The following is a 12,800-nucleotide window of genomic DNA, read 5'->3' as shown; positions in this document are numbered from 1 at the left end:
AACCAGGACAACCACAGTGCAGAGGCTGTTTGGAAAACCCCCTTAGTAAATCTGCTACAGCCCATTAGGTCCTGTTGAGGATTATTTGCGTTGGTGAAGCAAAGAAAAAATCAAGGAGAGAATTTTGTTTTATGCTGTCATCTCTTGCCATGCATGCACTGCCTGCTTTATTTATCATCCTTTAATTTGAGTCAGCGTGAGGTTTCTGTAACAGTCTCAAATTAAAGACATGAAGCATGTAGTGAGTAAATCACTGAGGCAATTGACAAAATAATATTCAAATCCTGATAAATGATCATCATTCATTTGTTGAAATATTGTGCTATTATTATTATTATTTATATTAAAGTTGGAGTTTAAATCTGAGCACTACAAAGTTGCCACTGTTGGGCCTCTGAGCAAGGCCCTAAACCCTCAACTGTTCAGTTGTATAAATGAGATAATTATACGCTCCTTATACTGGCATAAATGTGAATGAATGTAGCTTGATGTTAAAAAATGTACACACAATATAATATGTACATGCATAGAATGTATACTGCACACATATATTCTTTTTTTTTTTTTTTGTAAATATTGATGTAATTATATAGAATGAATATAGAAACAATACATGATTATACATTTGTTTATTTATTATTAACCAAACTTCTTTTATGTGAGACTTCTGTGAGCAAAGCTGTATCATGGTACACATCAAGTTTCACAGAACAGCCTTTTGAGATTCATATGATAGTTTTGTCACATTCCACACCCATAGCTATGAGCTGAGATAGAGCAGGGGTAAATTGGTCTTTCCGGTATGTCCTTGCTCTGTGTGAGTGTGAGTGTGTTTTTGGTCAAATGCTTTTGTGGTTTATATGTGTATGTGCTTTCATTTGTTATTCACTTTAGTCAAGGCCACACCACTTCAAAACCATGACAGATTTTAAAGATATTTGCATAAAAAGAGTGTGTGTGAGAGAGAGCGAGATGATCGTGTGCATGTTTGAGACCAGATGCCTGAGCTACGTTCACATTCCGTTGTCGTCTGGGTGTTTGCTGATGCAGCAGCAGATGGACAGTAAAACCTAAAAACGTGTTTTGAAATACTGCAGCAGAGCATCTTTGGAAGGCTAAAGTGCAAGACAGGACCAAAACAAACATGAGCACATGGTGCTTGTTGCTACGGTAACCGTGACACAAAGGGGGGATTCATGACATGATGTCAGAACGCATCTTTGTGTTGATCTCTCTGATGCATGCACATTTGTCAATCCCACAATAGTGGGAAAAAAGAATCGGGGAAAAACTAGAAAAGAGAGTGATTTATTTCTCTAATACTTTATTTGTAAAATTGCAGTACATATGCCTATGAACCCCATAAAGCTAAAGATTTATTTAGTTTTCCTGCAGGCTTTATGAAGTTGCACAACCTTCATTCATTTGTTCATTTTAGTGCTTTTTTTTACTACTAACTATATGACCAAAAGCGTGTGTGCTCCTGACTATGAAAACATTTGTAATTCTTCCCCAAACGGGCTGCAAATTTGAAAGCACTCAATTTATAGAATGTTGTTGTACGCTGTAGCATTACATTTTTCCAGACACTGGAACTTAGAGATCCAAACCTGTTCCAGCATAACAGTGTTCCTGCACACAAAGCAAGCTCCACGAATATATGATTTATCAAGCCTGGTATGGAAGATCTTCCTGCACAGAGCTCTGACCTCAACCCCACTGAACAACTAATACGCTTTCACTGAATGAGCACATATCTCCACAGCCATACTCCAAAATCTAGTGGAAAGCCTCCCCAGAACCTAGGGATTATTTAAACAGGAAATAGGAACTAAGTCTGAATGTATAATGTATTGTTTAATAAGTACAGTTTTAGGGTACATATTAGCCATATAGTGCACATCATGCATATATTTCTTAGTTTTTTTTTACATTTCTTTGTTAACATGTCAGTTATCACTTTTATTAGCTTTGACCCAAATTTAAACACATGTCGAGTAAAAATAAAGCCACTAGAGTGAGACAACCCAGGCTGTGTCTTAAAATGACCATGCCAAGGACTTCTTTCTGTTACGTTTTTGCACAATAGACTCTATTAAGTTGAGATAAATTACACATTTGTACGATGGACCTTCACACCCCAATGACTGCATCAAACTAATCAGCGGTGTGTGACGCAGATTATGTTTGCTGTGTACCTTTTCCTTAAAAAGGTTACTCTTGAGGTGTGTGTAGCTATAATGGGCTTGATTATAAGCAAAGAAAATGTGTTTTTTTTTTTTTATATTGCCAACATCTTTTTTCATACTTTTTCCATAGGCAATGTACAGATGGTACATATTTTTCGCTTAGATACACATATACACACTTTCCATTTCCCTCGGATGAATAAGTGCAGTCAGGGACATAACAGTCAAAAGCACGTTCCTCAATGCTATACCCAAGGCGATATGTGAGCGTCTTTCCCATAAAGCAAAGCCCACGCACAAGCATATCTCATGACCTATTAACAACAGTGTCTTTCTGAACTGACCCACACAGTCAGGCCAAAGGCAACAGCAGGGAGAGGGACATGGCCAATGTAAAGAGCTTTATTCATTTCGTGAAGGAGAGGAATGAGGAAACAGTGCCGTTGAAACATCAGGACAGGGAACACATGGAAGATGCAAAACAAAAATAGCAGCAAAAGTTTTACAATAAATAATTTCTACAGAATTGTCCGCAGCTCCATTGCCAATTTCTTTCTTTGGTACTACTGAATTACTAACATGGCCTAGATGTGTCCACGATCCTCTGTGGCTCGCTGGCAAAAAGCCATACAGACTGCATGTCTAGTGGGACAAAAATGAAGCTTCAGGATCGCTGTGAAGTAATTAAACGAGAATTATTCCTGAAAGAAAGATGAAAGATAGGTCTATAGATATAAAAGTGAGTACACCTCTCAAATTTCAGCAACAATTTTTATATATTTTCTCAAGTGACAATACTATAGAAATGTAAATTGAATATATTTTAGAGTAGTCAATGTGCAGCTTGTACAGCAGTACAGATTTACTGTCCTCTGATATAAATAACATACTTCCATTAATGTCAAAATAGATGGCAACAAAAGTAAGTACACCCTAAGTGATAACAGCTGTACGTTGTGTAATCATGCAAAGCCACATGTCCAATTCATCATGTTCATGTTTTCGTCTGCTTGACAGGACCATGCACATTTGTCAATCCCACAACAGTGGAAAAAAGAATCGGGGAAAAAACTAGAAAAGAGAATGATTTATTTCTCTAATACTTTATTTGTAAAATTGCACATGTTTATAAACCCCATAAAGCTAAATATTAATATTAATATTTTACTGGAAGTGGTAAACAAACCCTTTCTCGGCTAAGACAAGCTAGCTAGCTTCTCAACCTCTCCTCACGATGTCTAGCTTTTCTTCAAAATGGATTTTTAAGTATGTCAGCGACCAAATCAATTTCTCATAGGCATAAAAAAGTCTAACTCAGATGTATTAATGTGTGCAGAGCTACACACGTGTTTTGCCAGTCAAACTTGGCTGTAACAGTTTCCCTCTGACCAACCAATCAATGGACGGAAAAATGCTGACGCTATTCTGGGTCAGCTAGCTGCCCTGTGAGGCGAATATGAAATCTGATTGGTTAAAGAAACAGAGCTTTTTCTTAAGGAGACTATAGTAAAAAGGCCAGCAGAACAGACTTTGAAGGCTCTGGGCAGATTAGATTGACATGGCAGCACATAGAGGCTAAAATCTGATTGGACAAAAAATCTTACATCCACATACATGTACTGGAAGCAGTGCAGCCAAGAGAAACGCTACAAAATGAAGAGAATAAACTGTTGGAAATAAATTAATAAAATTACATGGAACAAAATTCAGAATTTAGGTTGTAAATGTAGGTCAGTGGTTCTGATAATGTTTAGGCCAGCGGAAAAGGTTTTGCTTGTCCTGACCGCCGCCACTGCATCTTGGTGTGTGAAATATGGTATTGCTCCTGTTTCCACAGACCGTTTCAAAAGAAATCCTCATCAGTCAATCACAGGGGGGAGCAAGTAAGCTTATTAATAGCCATGAGATGCAGTATTGACTCTCACAGAGAAAGGAGGAGTGCAGGATGTGTGCTAATGGCCTAAAGCTTATAGCTCATTACTAGAGGCTTGATGGAGGAGCGAGAGGACAGACTCACTGACAGCACAGACATTCCACAGAGGTGAAACAGTCTGTTTCTGCTCATCACTAATCACTGCTCATTATCCAGGCATTAGGCTTGTTACTGCGCTCTTGGCTGTGAATAGGGCTGTTTCTCTTGCTGTGCAGTGTGTGTGCATACACGATACATGTATCATCTGACTTTTAATGGGATCCTTATGTTGACCGAATTCATGGTGACAGCTTTGCATGTGTCCATAACTCTGTTCACTATCTGGAACAACAATTTACTGTTTTGATTTCAAGATAAAAAAAAAAAAAAGACGTGTAAATGAATTCATGTAATTGATTGTAATTTATATTAATGTTAATGTAATTTATTAACCCTTACAATCGGAAAATAAATTATTTCCCCTTACAAAGAAATTAACAGTCTAGAATTTTATTTAGACAGAAAAAGACAAAAAAAATTATAGAAAGGTTATAAATTGATTTCTATTTGATCGCGCAAAATAAGTATTTGAAATGCTTTTAATATTAACTGGTTATGTGTATAAAAGTCACCAGTCACAGAATCAACCTCTTCAATTCAAACCTCCCCACCACCATGGGCAAGATCAAAGAGCTGTCTAGACCTGCACAAGGCTGGAATAGGCTACAAGACCAGCAGATTGTTGCCTTTGCCATATGTTTTTTGTCATTGTTATACTGGAAGACTCATCCATGACCCATCTTCAGCGTTCCGGCTGAGGCCAGGGGGTTCCCATCCAAGATTCCTACAGTGCATGACCCTGTTCATGTAGTGAAGTCTTCCTGTACCCTTAGCAGGAAAAACAGCTTTAAAGCAGAATGTTTCTTCCTCCATGTTTGACAGAGGGGATGGTGTGCCCAACATCTCTGCCTCCAAACACGGCGAGAGAAGTTGGTGTCGAAGAACTCAATTTTGGTCTCATCTGACCACATCACATTCTCCCATGCCTCTTTTGAATCATTCAGGTGCTCATCGGCAAACTTCAGACGGGCCTATTCATTGGCATTCTTGAGCAGAAAGAGCTTGGTGTGTAACCAGTGGTTTTGTTGGTGACTGTGGTCTCAGCTCCCTTGAGATTATTAACAAGCTCCTCCTGTGTAATTCTGGGCTGATCTCCCACTTTTCTCAGTATCATCCTTACCCTATGAGGTAAGATTTTGCATAGAGCTTCAGAGCAAGGGCGATTGACTTCAAATTATCATGCCAAAAGAGGTCTCTTTCTTAAAAGGACAGGACTAATTTGGGTGTGTGGGAGTCAGAATTCTTGCTGGTTTGTAGGGGATCAAATACATATTTAACTTAATTTTTTTTATATAATATTAATTTTATTTTCTCTTTATTCTTTCTCTTTCAGTTAAAATAAACCTGCCCTATAAATTATTTCCCCACTGTACATGTGTAAAAAATTCATCATAGCAAGTACAAATACTGTATGTTGAATACAATTTACTTTAAAGAATTTATTTATAGAAAGAAGTAAAATGACCCATAGAACAACAAAGTCAAAAGCTTGAAATGATTGAAAAAAAACAACAACTAGAAATAGATGAATAACTTTACGTTGGGATGTTTAACACTCATAATACAAGATAAATGTTAATTTTTTTAGGGTGTTTCCATTTGATCTGATAAAATGTTTTACGTTGCACATCTAATTATGGGAGTGTCTGTAAAGCTGACACCACCAGGCACTCAAATCTACATAAGAATCATATACAGTACAAATTTGTAAAATACTGAAAGAGCATGACTTTGTAACATAACACTCCTTATGTCATTAGAAATACTTCAGCCCAGCCTTTGACTGTTCAAATGCCTTTGCCTTTGCCTTTGACCTCTGACATGGGTAGATTGATTGGATATGCAAAATTGCTCCTCAATTTTTAAAGAGTATATGAATGTGTGTGCATGGTGTCCTTTGAAGTTCTGTCATTCCATCCAGGGGCCTTCTCTTCACCTGCTTACTGGAGACTGAGCGGATAGGAAAACACACACACACACACACACACACACACACACACACACACACACACACACACACACACACACACAACGCAAAGTAAAAAAGACCTGGAATATAAGTGACTTTAGTCCCCACACATTTAAATCAGACAATGCAACACCCTGAGCAATTCATGACCCAGACAGAAGTGCTGGCAGACAGGTTAGATCGTCTGGAAATGTCACAGACCTTATTAAATCTGGTGTGACTCCGAGCAATGCAGTAGCTACCTAATAGTTGTACTAGATCGCAGAAGTGCTTTCGATGCAGTTTTGATGGATTATTTTATCCAGTGTGTAGTTCTAATTAGTGAATTTGAACATTCATTGTTTTTATGCAATAGATTTATTATTTCATAAAATATAATTACATAGCTTTGTCAATTAGACAATAATGACGTTTATGTAGTTACATAATTTTATTATTAATGTTTGCTGTGCGGATGCAGCGCTTTGTAATAAATCTTTTTGAAATGTATGCCTCGCTCGCCATCTAGTGGTAGACGTACACTATTACACTTTGTTCTAATAGTGGTTTATTTATTACTTTTGTATTACTGTAATACCACTGCAATTTATTTTTCATGAGCAGTAATCAGTGTAATCAAACTTTAGCTCTGTTTTTACTATGCGCCTGAACATCCTGGTGATTTTCTTTGAAAAAAAAAACAAACTTTAATATTTAATATTAATTTTAAATATATTAATCAAATAATAATAACAAATAATAAAATAATTGCTCTCTCTCTCTCTCTCTCTCTCTCTCTCTCTCTCTCTCTCTCGTTCTTTCTTTCTCTCTGTTTTCCCAGCCACAATGGTCCTAGTTCTGCTTTTGGTAACACAGATACCTTCCAGTCAGGCCACTGGAAACAAAACAGATGGTAAGTTAAAAAACCTGATTATTATATTATAATAATATAAGTGTAATAAATGTATGTCAGTTGTTTATTGTTATGCTTGTAATTCTTCCTGCATTAATTAACCCAAACTATACAACACATAGCACGATATTTGTTCAAAGCAAAATACTAGAATTTTTTTTAATTAATAATAATATCTATTTTTATTGATAACAATAATAATGTAATATTGAATATCAATACACTATAACCCTTTTTTTTTAATCAAATTATTGTACTCATTGCAGTCTTATGCATTCACAAAGAGTATTTGTTACGGCATGTGACACGTTATTTTTTCCGTTTTGTTCTAATTAAGCCGGATTAATGGTTAAAAGGAGTTTAACGGACTTTCCCAAAATGGTCATTATTGATTGGGTAACACTTTTTCTGTTGGTGGATTAATTAAAAGGAAAATGGTGTCAGAAAGCAAATAGCTAATAAACCTAAGTTCAGGAACTATTGAAATAAAATGTTATAGTAAACAATAACTGTACATGATGAACTAAGTTGAAAATAGATTGTGTATTGTTGCATTTTTACTAACATTGAGCTAAATGATTTACATAACTGTGCTCTTTCAGATAGAGATTAAACATTATAGTAAGAGCACTCTGAATGGCACTTACTTGTGACCTCTCTAGAGAAAGGTCATTGTGTTCTTACTGTTGAGTGTGTATCCTTTGCTGGGAGTAGGTCAAAAGTTCACCTTAGTCACCTTCATAAATATCTTGGTTGTTTCATGTGGGTTCCTGATATGAAATACCACATTGTCAGGTGACTGATTAAAGCACAAAGAATTTTAGGCCCTGCAGTACCAAACATGAACAAAAATATTTACCTGAATATGAAATGAAAGAAATTGTTAGTTTCACTTCTTTCTAAATTCAACTATGTGACATTTGTCTGCAAATGAATGAACATCAGTGTTGAACTTGTTCCCTTCTGTGAATGAATTAAGACTTGTGTACCATCATTTTCAGAATGGTGCTAAGCACATATTTGCAAAAAAATAAACCCAGGTTGCCAGCATGTTACCTTAACTGTGTTCACTTTAAAAGTGCACAAGTGCCTGTAGCTTCCTAATAAATTGTCTTCTCCACTAGGGTGACCTTTGTTGGTCTTTGTTTCCCCTTATCCAGAAATGAAGAGATGCATGTTTACGGGGTAAACTGGTGTTAATTGTGTTGTAATTGCAAATTAAAAAAAAAATTTATGACTCAATAACACTTGTTCAATACTATTTTGGATTCATCAATGAGATTGTTTTATTCCCTGTTTCTGAATGAGAAGCAGTTCAAATTAATTCAGTTCAAATAGTATTGGACATAGTCATAAAGCAGCTTTACAGAATATAAATTTCCATATTGAAATCAATAATTATTTTTCTATTATTAATATTTTTCCTATTATATTTATTTACCTCACAAGTTGATTTTTTTATGAACTCTGTTCCAGCTGTTGACTAAAACTATGTCCAGGAAAAAACACAACACAAAAAACACAAAAGAAACACCCTTAAAATTAAGAAAGTATCCATATGTGATCCATATATAATCACAAAAGTGATCAAGTGACCAGAAAAAGTTACTAAAATTATATTATGATTCCTTTTCCACAATGGAAGCAAGTACTGTTCTGAGCAAAAATAAAAAGAATCCCTAATTTGTATTGTCCTTTGCTCTATTAAACTCAGCTCATTCTACCCATAGTGAAATTTTATATATAGCAATATATGCAAAGCACATAAATATTGCATACATGTTAATGTTTGGATTTTAATATATGTAACATATTTTCCCAAATACACATACAGTATATAGGACACATATATGCCTACAGAATACATGTTCATATATGGGTAAAGGATGTTTATCCTTGTATTACTAACACACACACACACACACACACACACACACACACACACACACACACACACACACACACGTTATATGTGTAATATATAACATTTACTCTTTTTCAGTAACTGATTATTAGTTACCTTATATAACTACCTTACATGTCCTTAATTCTGTAAAATAAATGGTCAAAAACATGTTTAATTTTCAAACATTTATTATTGGTTTACATTTGCTTCCTAAGTAAAAAGAAAAATCTTTGAAATTTAATCAGGTTGGTTTTGGATCCATTACATTTATATTATGAAAGAGTAATTTGGAACAATAATAGTTATTTTATAGCATTTTCAAATATATCTTATATGAACTGTTTGCTTCTATTCACAGAAGAGCTTGAATCATTTAATTTCCCTGCATTTACATGTATGCATTTGGTGGATTTACATCCAACAGCAGAGATGCTTAGGATAAGAACAAGACTGACCTCTCAAATTACTCTATAGGAGTGTATCAGTTGTAAATAGTCCCATGAGCAAATTCTACATTAACGTCTTTGTGACACTATTTTCACATAGTAACTAATTCCGTAACTCAACATCAGGTATCTCATATATTATGTTCTACTTTAATGTATCATGAATGGTGTTAAATAAAAAATAATAATAATAATAATTTCCACAGGTTTGTAAATATACTTTATTATATATGTTTCAAGCAACCAATAGAACTACAAATATGTTCATACATCTTCACATTTATTAACTATCTTTTCTTTATATATTACATTTCTGTATGGGTAGGTACAAATTAACATGAGGCAAGTAATTCTTTCACCATTTAGTCACTGGATACAATAAAATCACAATAGATTGAATGTGATTTAACATAATGGCAATGTGTCAAACCAGAATAGAAGGTCTGTGTGCTGTTGTTAGGCTTTTGAATCTCCAGATTAAAGAAAATATCTGCGACTGATCAAATCAAGAAACAAACTCTTACATATTACATATTAAAAGATAGTTTGTCTTGTTTAACCAATTAATAGTAACCTTTTTTAAAAACCTCAGCTTTGTATGTAAATATTGTATAAATGCATGCTGTTGTGTTCATCTGAGCGTCATCTTCACTCGGTGCACCCATGGAGAGTCTGCCATGGCTTATAATTAATTATAATATCAGAGTGGTTTTTGATTGCCAGACTGCTAAAAAAATAAAAAAACCAAAATAACCCGTGTGCTGGGTTTAATGTCACAACCCGCTGTTAGGTAAATGACTGGGATTTACCAGTGCCCGTCAAATCATCACACAAGCAGTTTGTTACATCAGGTATAATGAGTTTGCTGGCAGCTGAGGGCAGGATCAGCTCACCCAGAACTTCCATTCCAGCTTGTGCAGCTCAGTGGGGGCTCAGCTTCCTGTTCCTTTGTTTGAAATGCATTTGACTGCCTCTCCTTCTTCCTTTAGACAACCAAGGGTACAGCAACACTCATATCCTGCCCACACTGCTCGTACTCTCACTGCTAGTGCTAATTCTGGCTTTGGTAACGTGCTACTGCCTCAGGTACCACGCACACACACACACACACACACACACACACACACACACACACACACACACCCCTACACACACTCACGCACACACCTACACACATACACACACATACACAGTCACGCACTAACCCACACACACACACACACACACACACACACACACACACACACACACACACACACACACACACACACACACACATTCATCTACATGCACATTGAATGTTACGTCATTTCCAGACACTCCACCCACTTCATGAAGGCAGGAACTGAAAGTGACACATAGGAACACACACTCACACTCATACATTTAGAGACAAGACTAAGGTTCAAGTCCAACATTATCTGGGTTGTTAACGTCTTAGATTGAGTGCCAAAACTCAACCTCTGATGAGAAAGAACAGCCTTAATTTCCGATGGTAAGAAAAACATACAGTATTTACAGCACTGTTTTCTTGTTCGAAGAGTTTAAAGAACACGTTTTGGTATATCACATGACTGTATATATACTATATGACTACATACAGTTGTCTATGTATTTCTGTAGAGTTCTCCATTTCTAAATTTGTTCTCCATTTAATTTGCCTAGGCTCAAAAACCGCCAAAAAGCCGACATCACTGTAGTCGACAAGAAGATACCAAATGGCATTCTGGAAGAACAAGGTACTGTGATCTGTCATTGAAATGTCTCTCTCAACTTCAGTCTATTCACTGTCAGTGACTAGAACTTGTCACTTAAAATGCTCTATCGTGTCTATAAAAACGCTGTAAGATTAGAATGTGACATGTGGTTTCTTGGTAGCTCAATGTTTATTTGCATCAGGAACCGGATGCACAATGCTGCTGTTCTCTTCAGTCTGTTGTACAAGAAGCTCTGACTAAGAACAAAAATCAACAGTTCATTCAAATCTATTCTCTTGGGGTTTGGTAAATATTTCTATGTCTTTATTTGTCCAGGATGGTGAGGTAGTTCGCAGTAAAACTATAATTAAGTATGACAAATGCTGTAAGGAACAAAAGGCCAACGTAGATATAAAAGAAATGTGTTTTATTATCACTTCAATTATTTTTTGGTTTTCGTCTTCATATCTGATTCATTTAGTCTCTACGTTGTTATGTGGTTTTTGCAGATCAGGTATTATTGTTTATATCTTTTCTTGCCTGGGAATCCTAGTGCCTGGGAAAGTATTTTATAATACTGTATAATGTGTCATAGGTTGATAGATAATCTTTCAGTATTGCAGTTTAATTGAGAGATTCCTTAAATCGTACACTGCTATTTCATCAACTACTGTGAAACTTTGTTCTTTCCAAGACACTGTAACAATGGGAACGCTTCATTTTTTGCTCTCAGCTTTTATTTAGCCTTATTAGGAAATTGAGACCTACTGAATTCACATAGCGAGATATTCTAAACCCTGTTTCTCAAAAGAAATGAGGCCGAACAGCTGCATTGAAAATTGCAGTGAAATTAATCGAAAGTTTGTTAGCTATTCAACGTATGCTGTATTTTTATAATACCACCAACTACATTGATATAAAAAGACTGGAGGATATACACCACTGCACTCTGTTATAATATCCTATAATATATGATATAAACCTACTGTGACACAGTGACTTTCACATGGTAGTGTGTGTTGTAGTGTATTAGTGCTGTATTAGTGCTGTTGGGTCTTCTAAACACTACATAGTTATACAGGCATAGCAGTGCTGTGGTCAGAAAGTAACACTAATAAATGGTAGAGGATAATAAACAATAGCAATATTCTAGTCTGCCGTTGTCTACCTGCAAATATAGGTAGGTAACCTGATATACAGTGTGAATTGTAAGATATTATCAGGTGAGAGTTAAAATAAAGGTGCCCATGCCCCAGTGTGCCCAGGAAATACCAAAAATGTATATGCGCCATGGCACAATGAGCCAGTTTGTTACGTGCAGAAGGTAATAATGTAGTTAATATGACAAAAAATATAATTCATACATGTTTTTACTCCTATTACTTAAAGATATGCAGGACTAGACATTGTTATTTCTATACAGTTTGATTATACTTGTATGTGCAGATTAAATGCTAAATCAACTGTAATATTGTAATATTGTCTCTGTCTATGGCTATCGCCTCTCGGATAATAAAGCTAGAGAAAAAGCAATTTTGCGCACAAACCCATTTATGTTGCTTACTGGTGGTAATACAAATTTATACAGCTTTTCTCCATCTAGGGTATGTCATGTATTTGTAACTAGCAGTAAACTAATTAATTTCCCCACTAACCTGCTTTAACAGGA

At 35.7% G+C, this 12,800-nt stretch overlaps 1 protein-coding gene across 5 annotated transcripts in view; it reads left to right on the top strand.

Annotated features, from left to right (window-relative positions):
* ptprea (protein tyrosine phosphatase receptor type Ea) overlaps nucleotides 1-12,800 on the top strand; it is an 83,434-nt gene that overhangs the window by 52,152 nt on the left and 18,482 nt on the right. For 4 of the 5 annotated variants that reach the window (XM_046853988.1, XM_046853991.1, XM_046853989.1 and 1 more), the window contains exons 3-5: nucleotides 7,011-7,082; nucleotides 10,424-10,520; nucleotides 11,100-11,173. In XM_046853988.1, the coding sequence (XP_046709944.1) occupies nucleotides 7,016-7,082; nucleotides 10,424-10,520; nucleotides 11,100-11,173 (238 nt within the window). In that variant the 5' untranslated portion in view covers nucleotides 7,011-7,015. Of the gene's footprint in view, nucleotides 1-7,010; nucleotides 7,083-10,423; nucleotides 10,521-10,772; nucleotides 10,930-11,099; nucleotides 11,174-12,800 lie in introns of those variants that run through there. The other variant, XM_046853992.1, reaches the window with a different exon arrangement.

This window comes from Silurus meridionalis, chromosome 7 (genome assembly GCF_014805685.1).
Source record: "Silurus meridionalis isolate SWU-2019-XX chromosome 7, ASM1480568v1, whole genome shotgun sequence".
NCBI lineage: Eukaryota > Metazoa > Chordata > Actinopteri > Siluriformes > Siluridae > Silurus > Silurus meridionalis.
The sequence above is the reverse complement of the archived record's forward strand: the minus strand, read 5'-3'. Positions and strand labels throughout refer to the sequence as shown.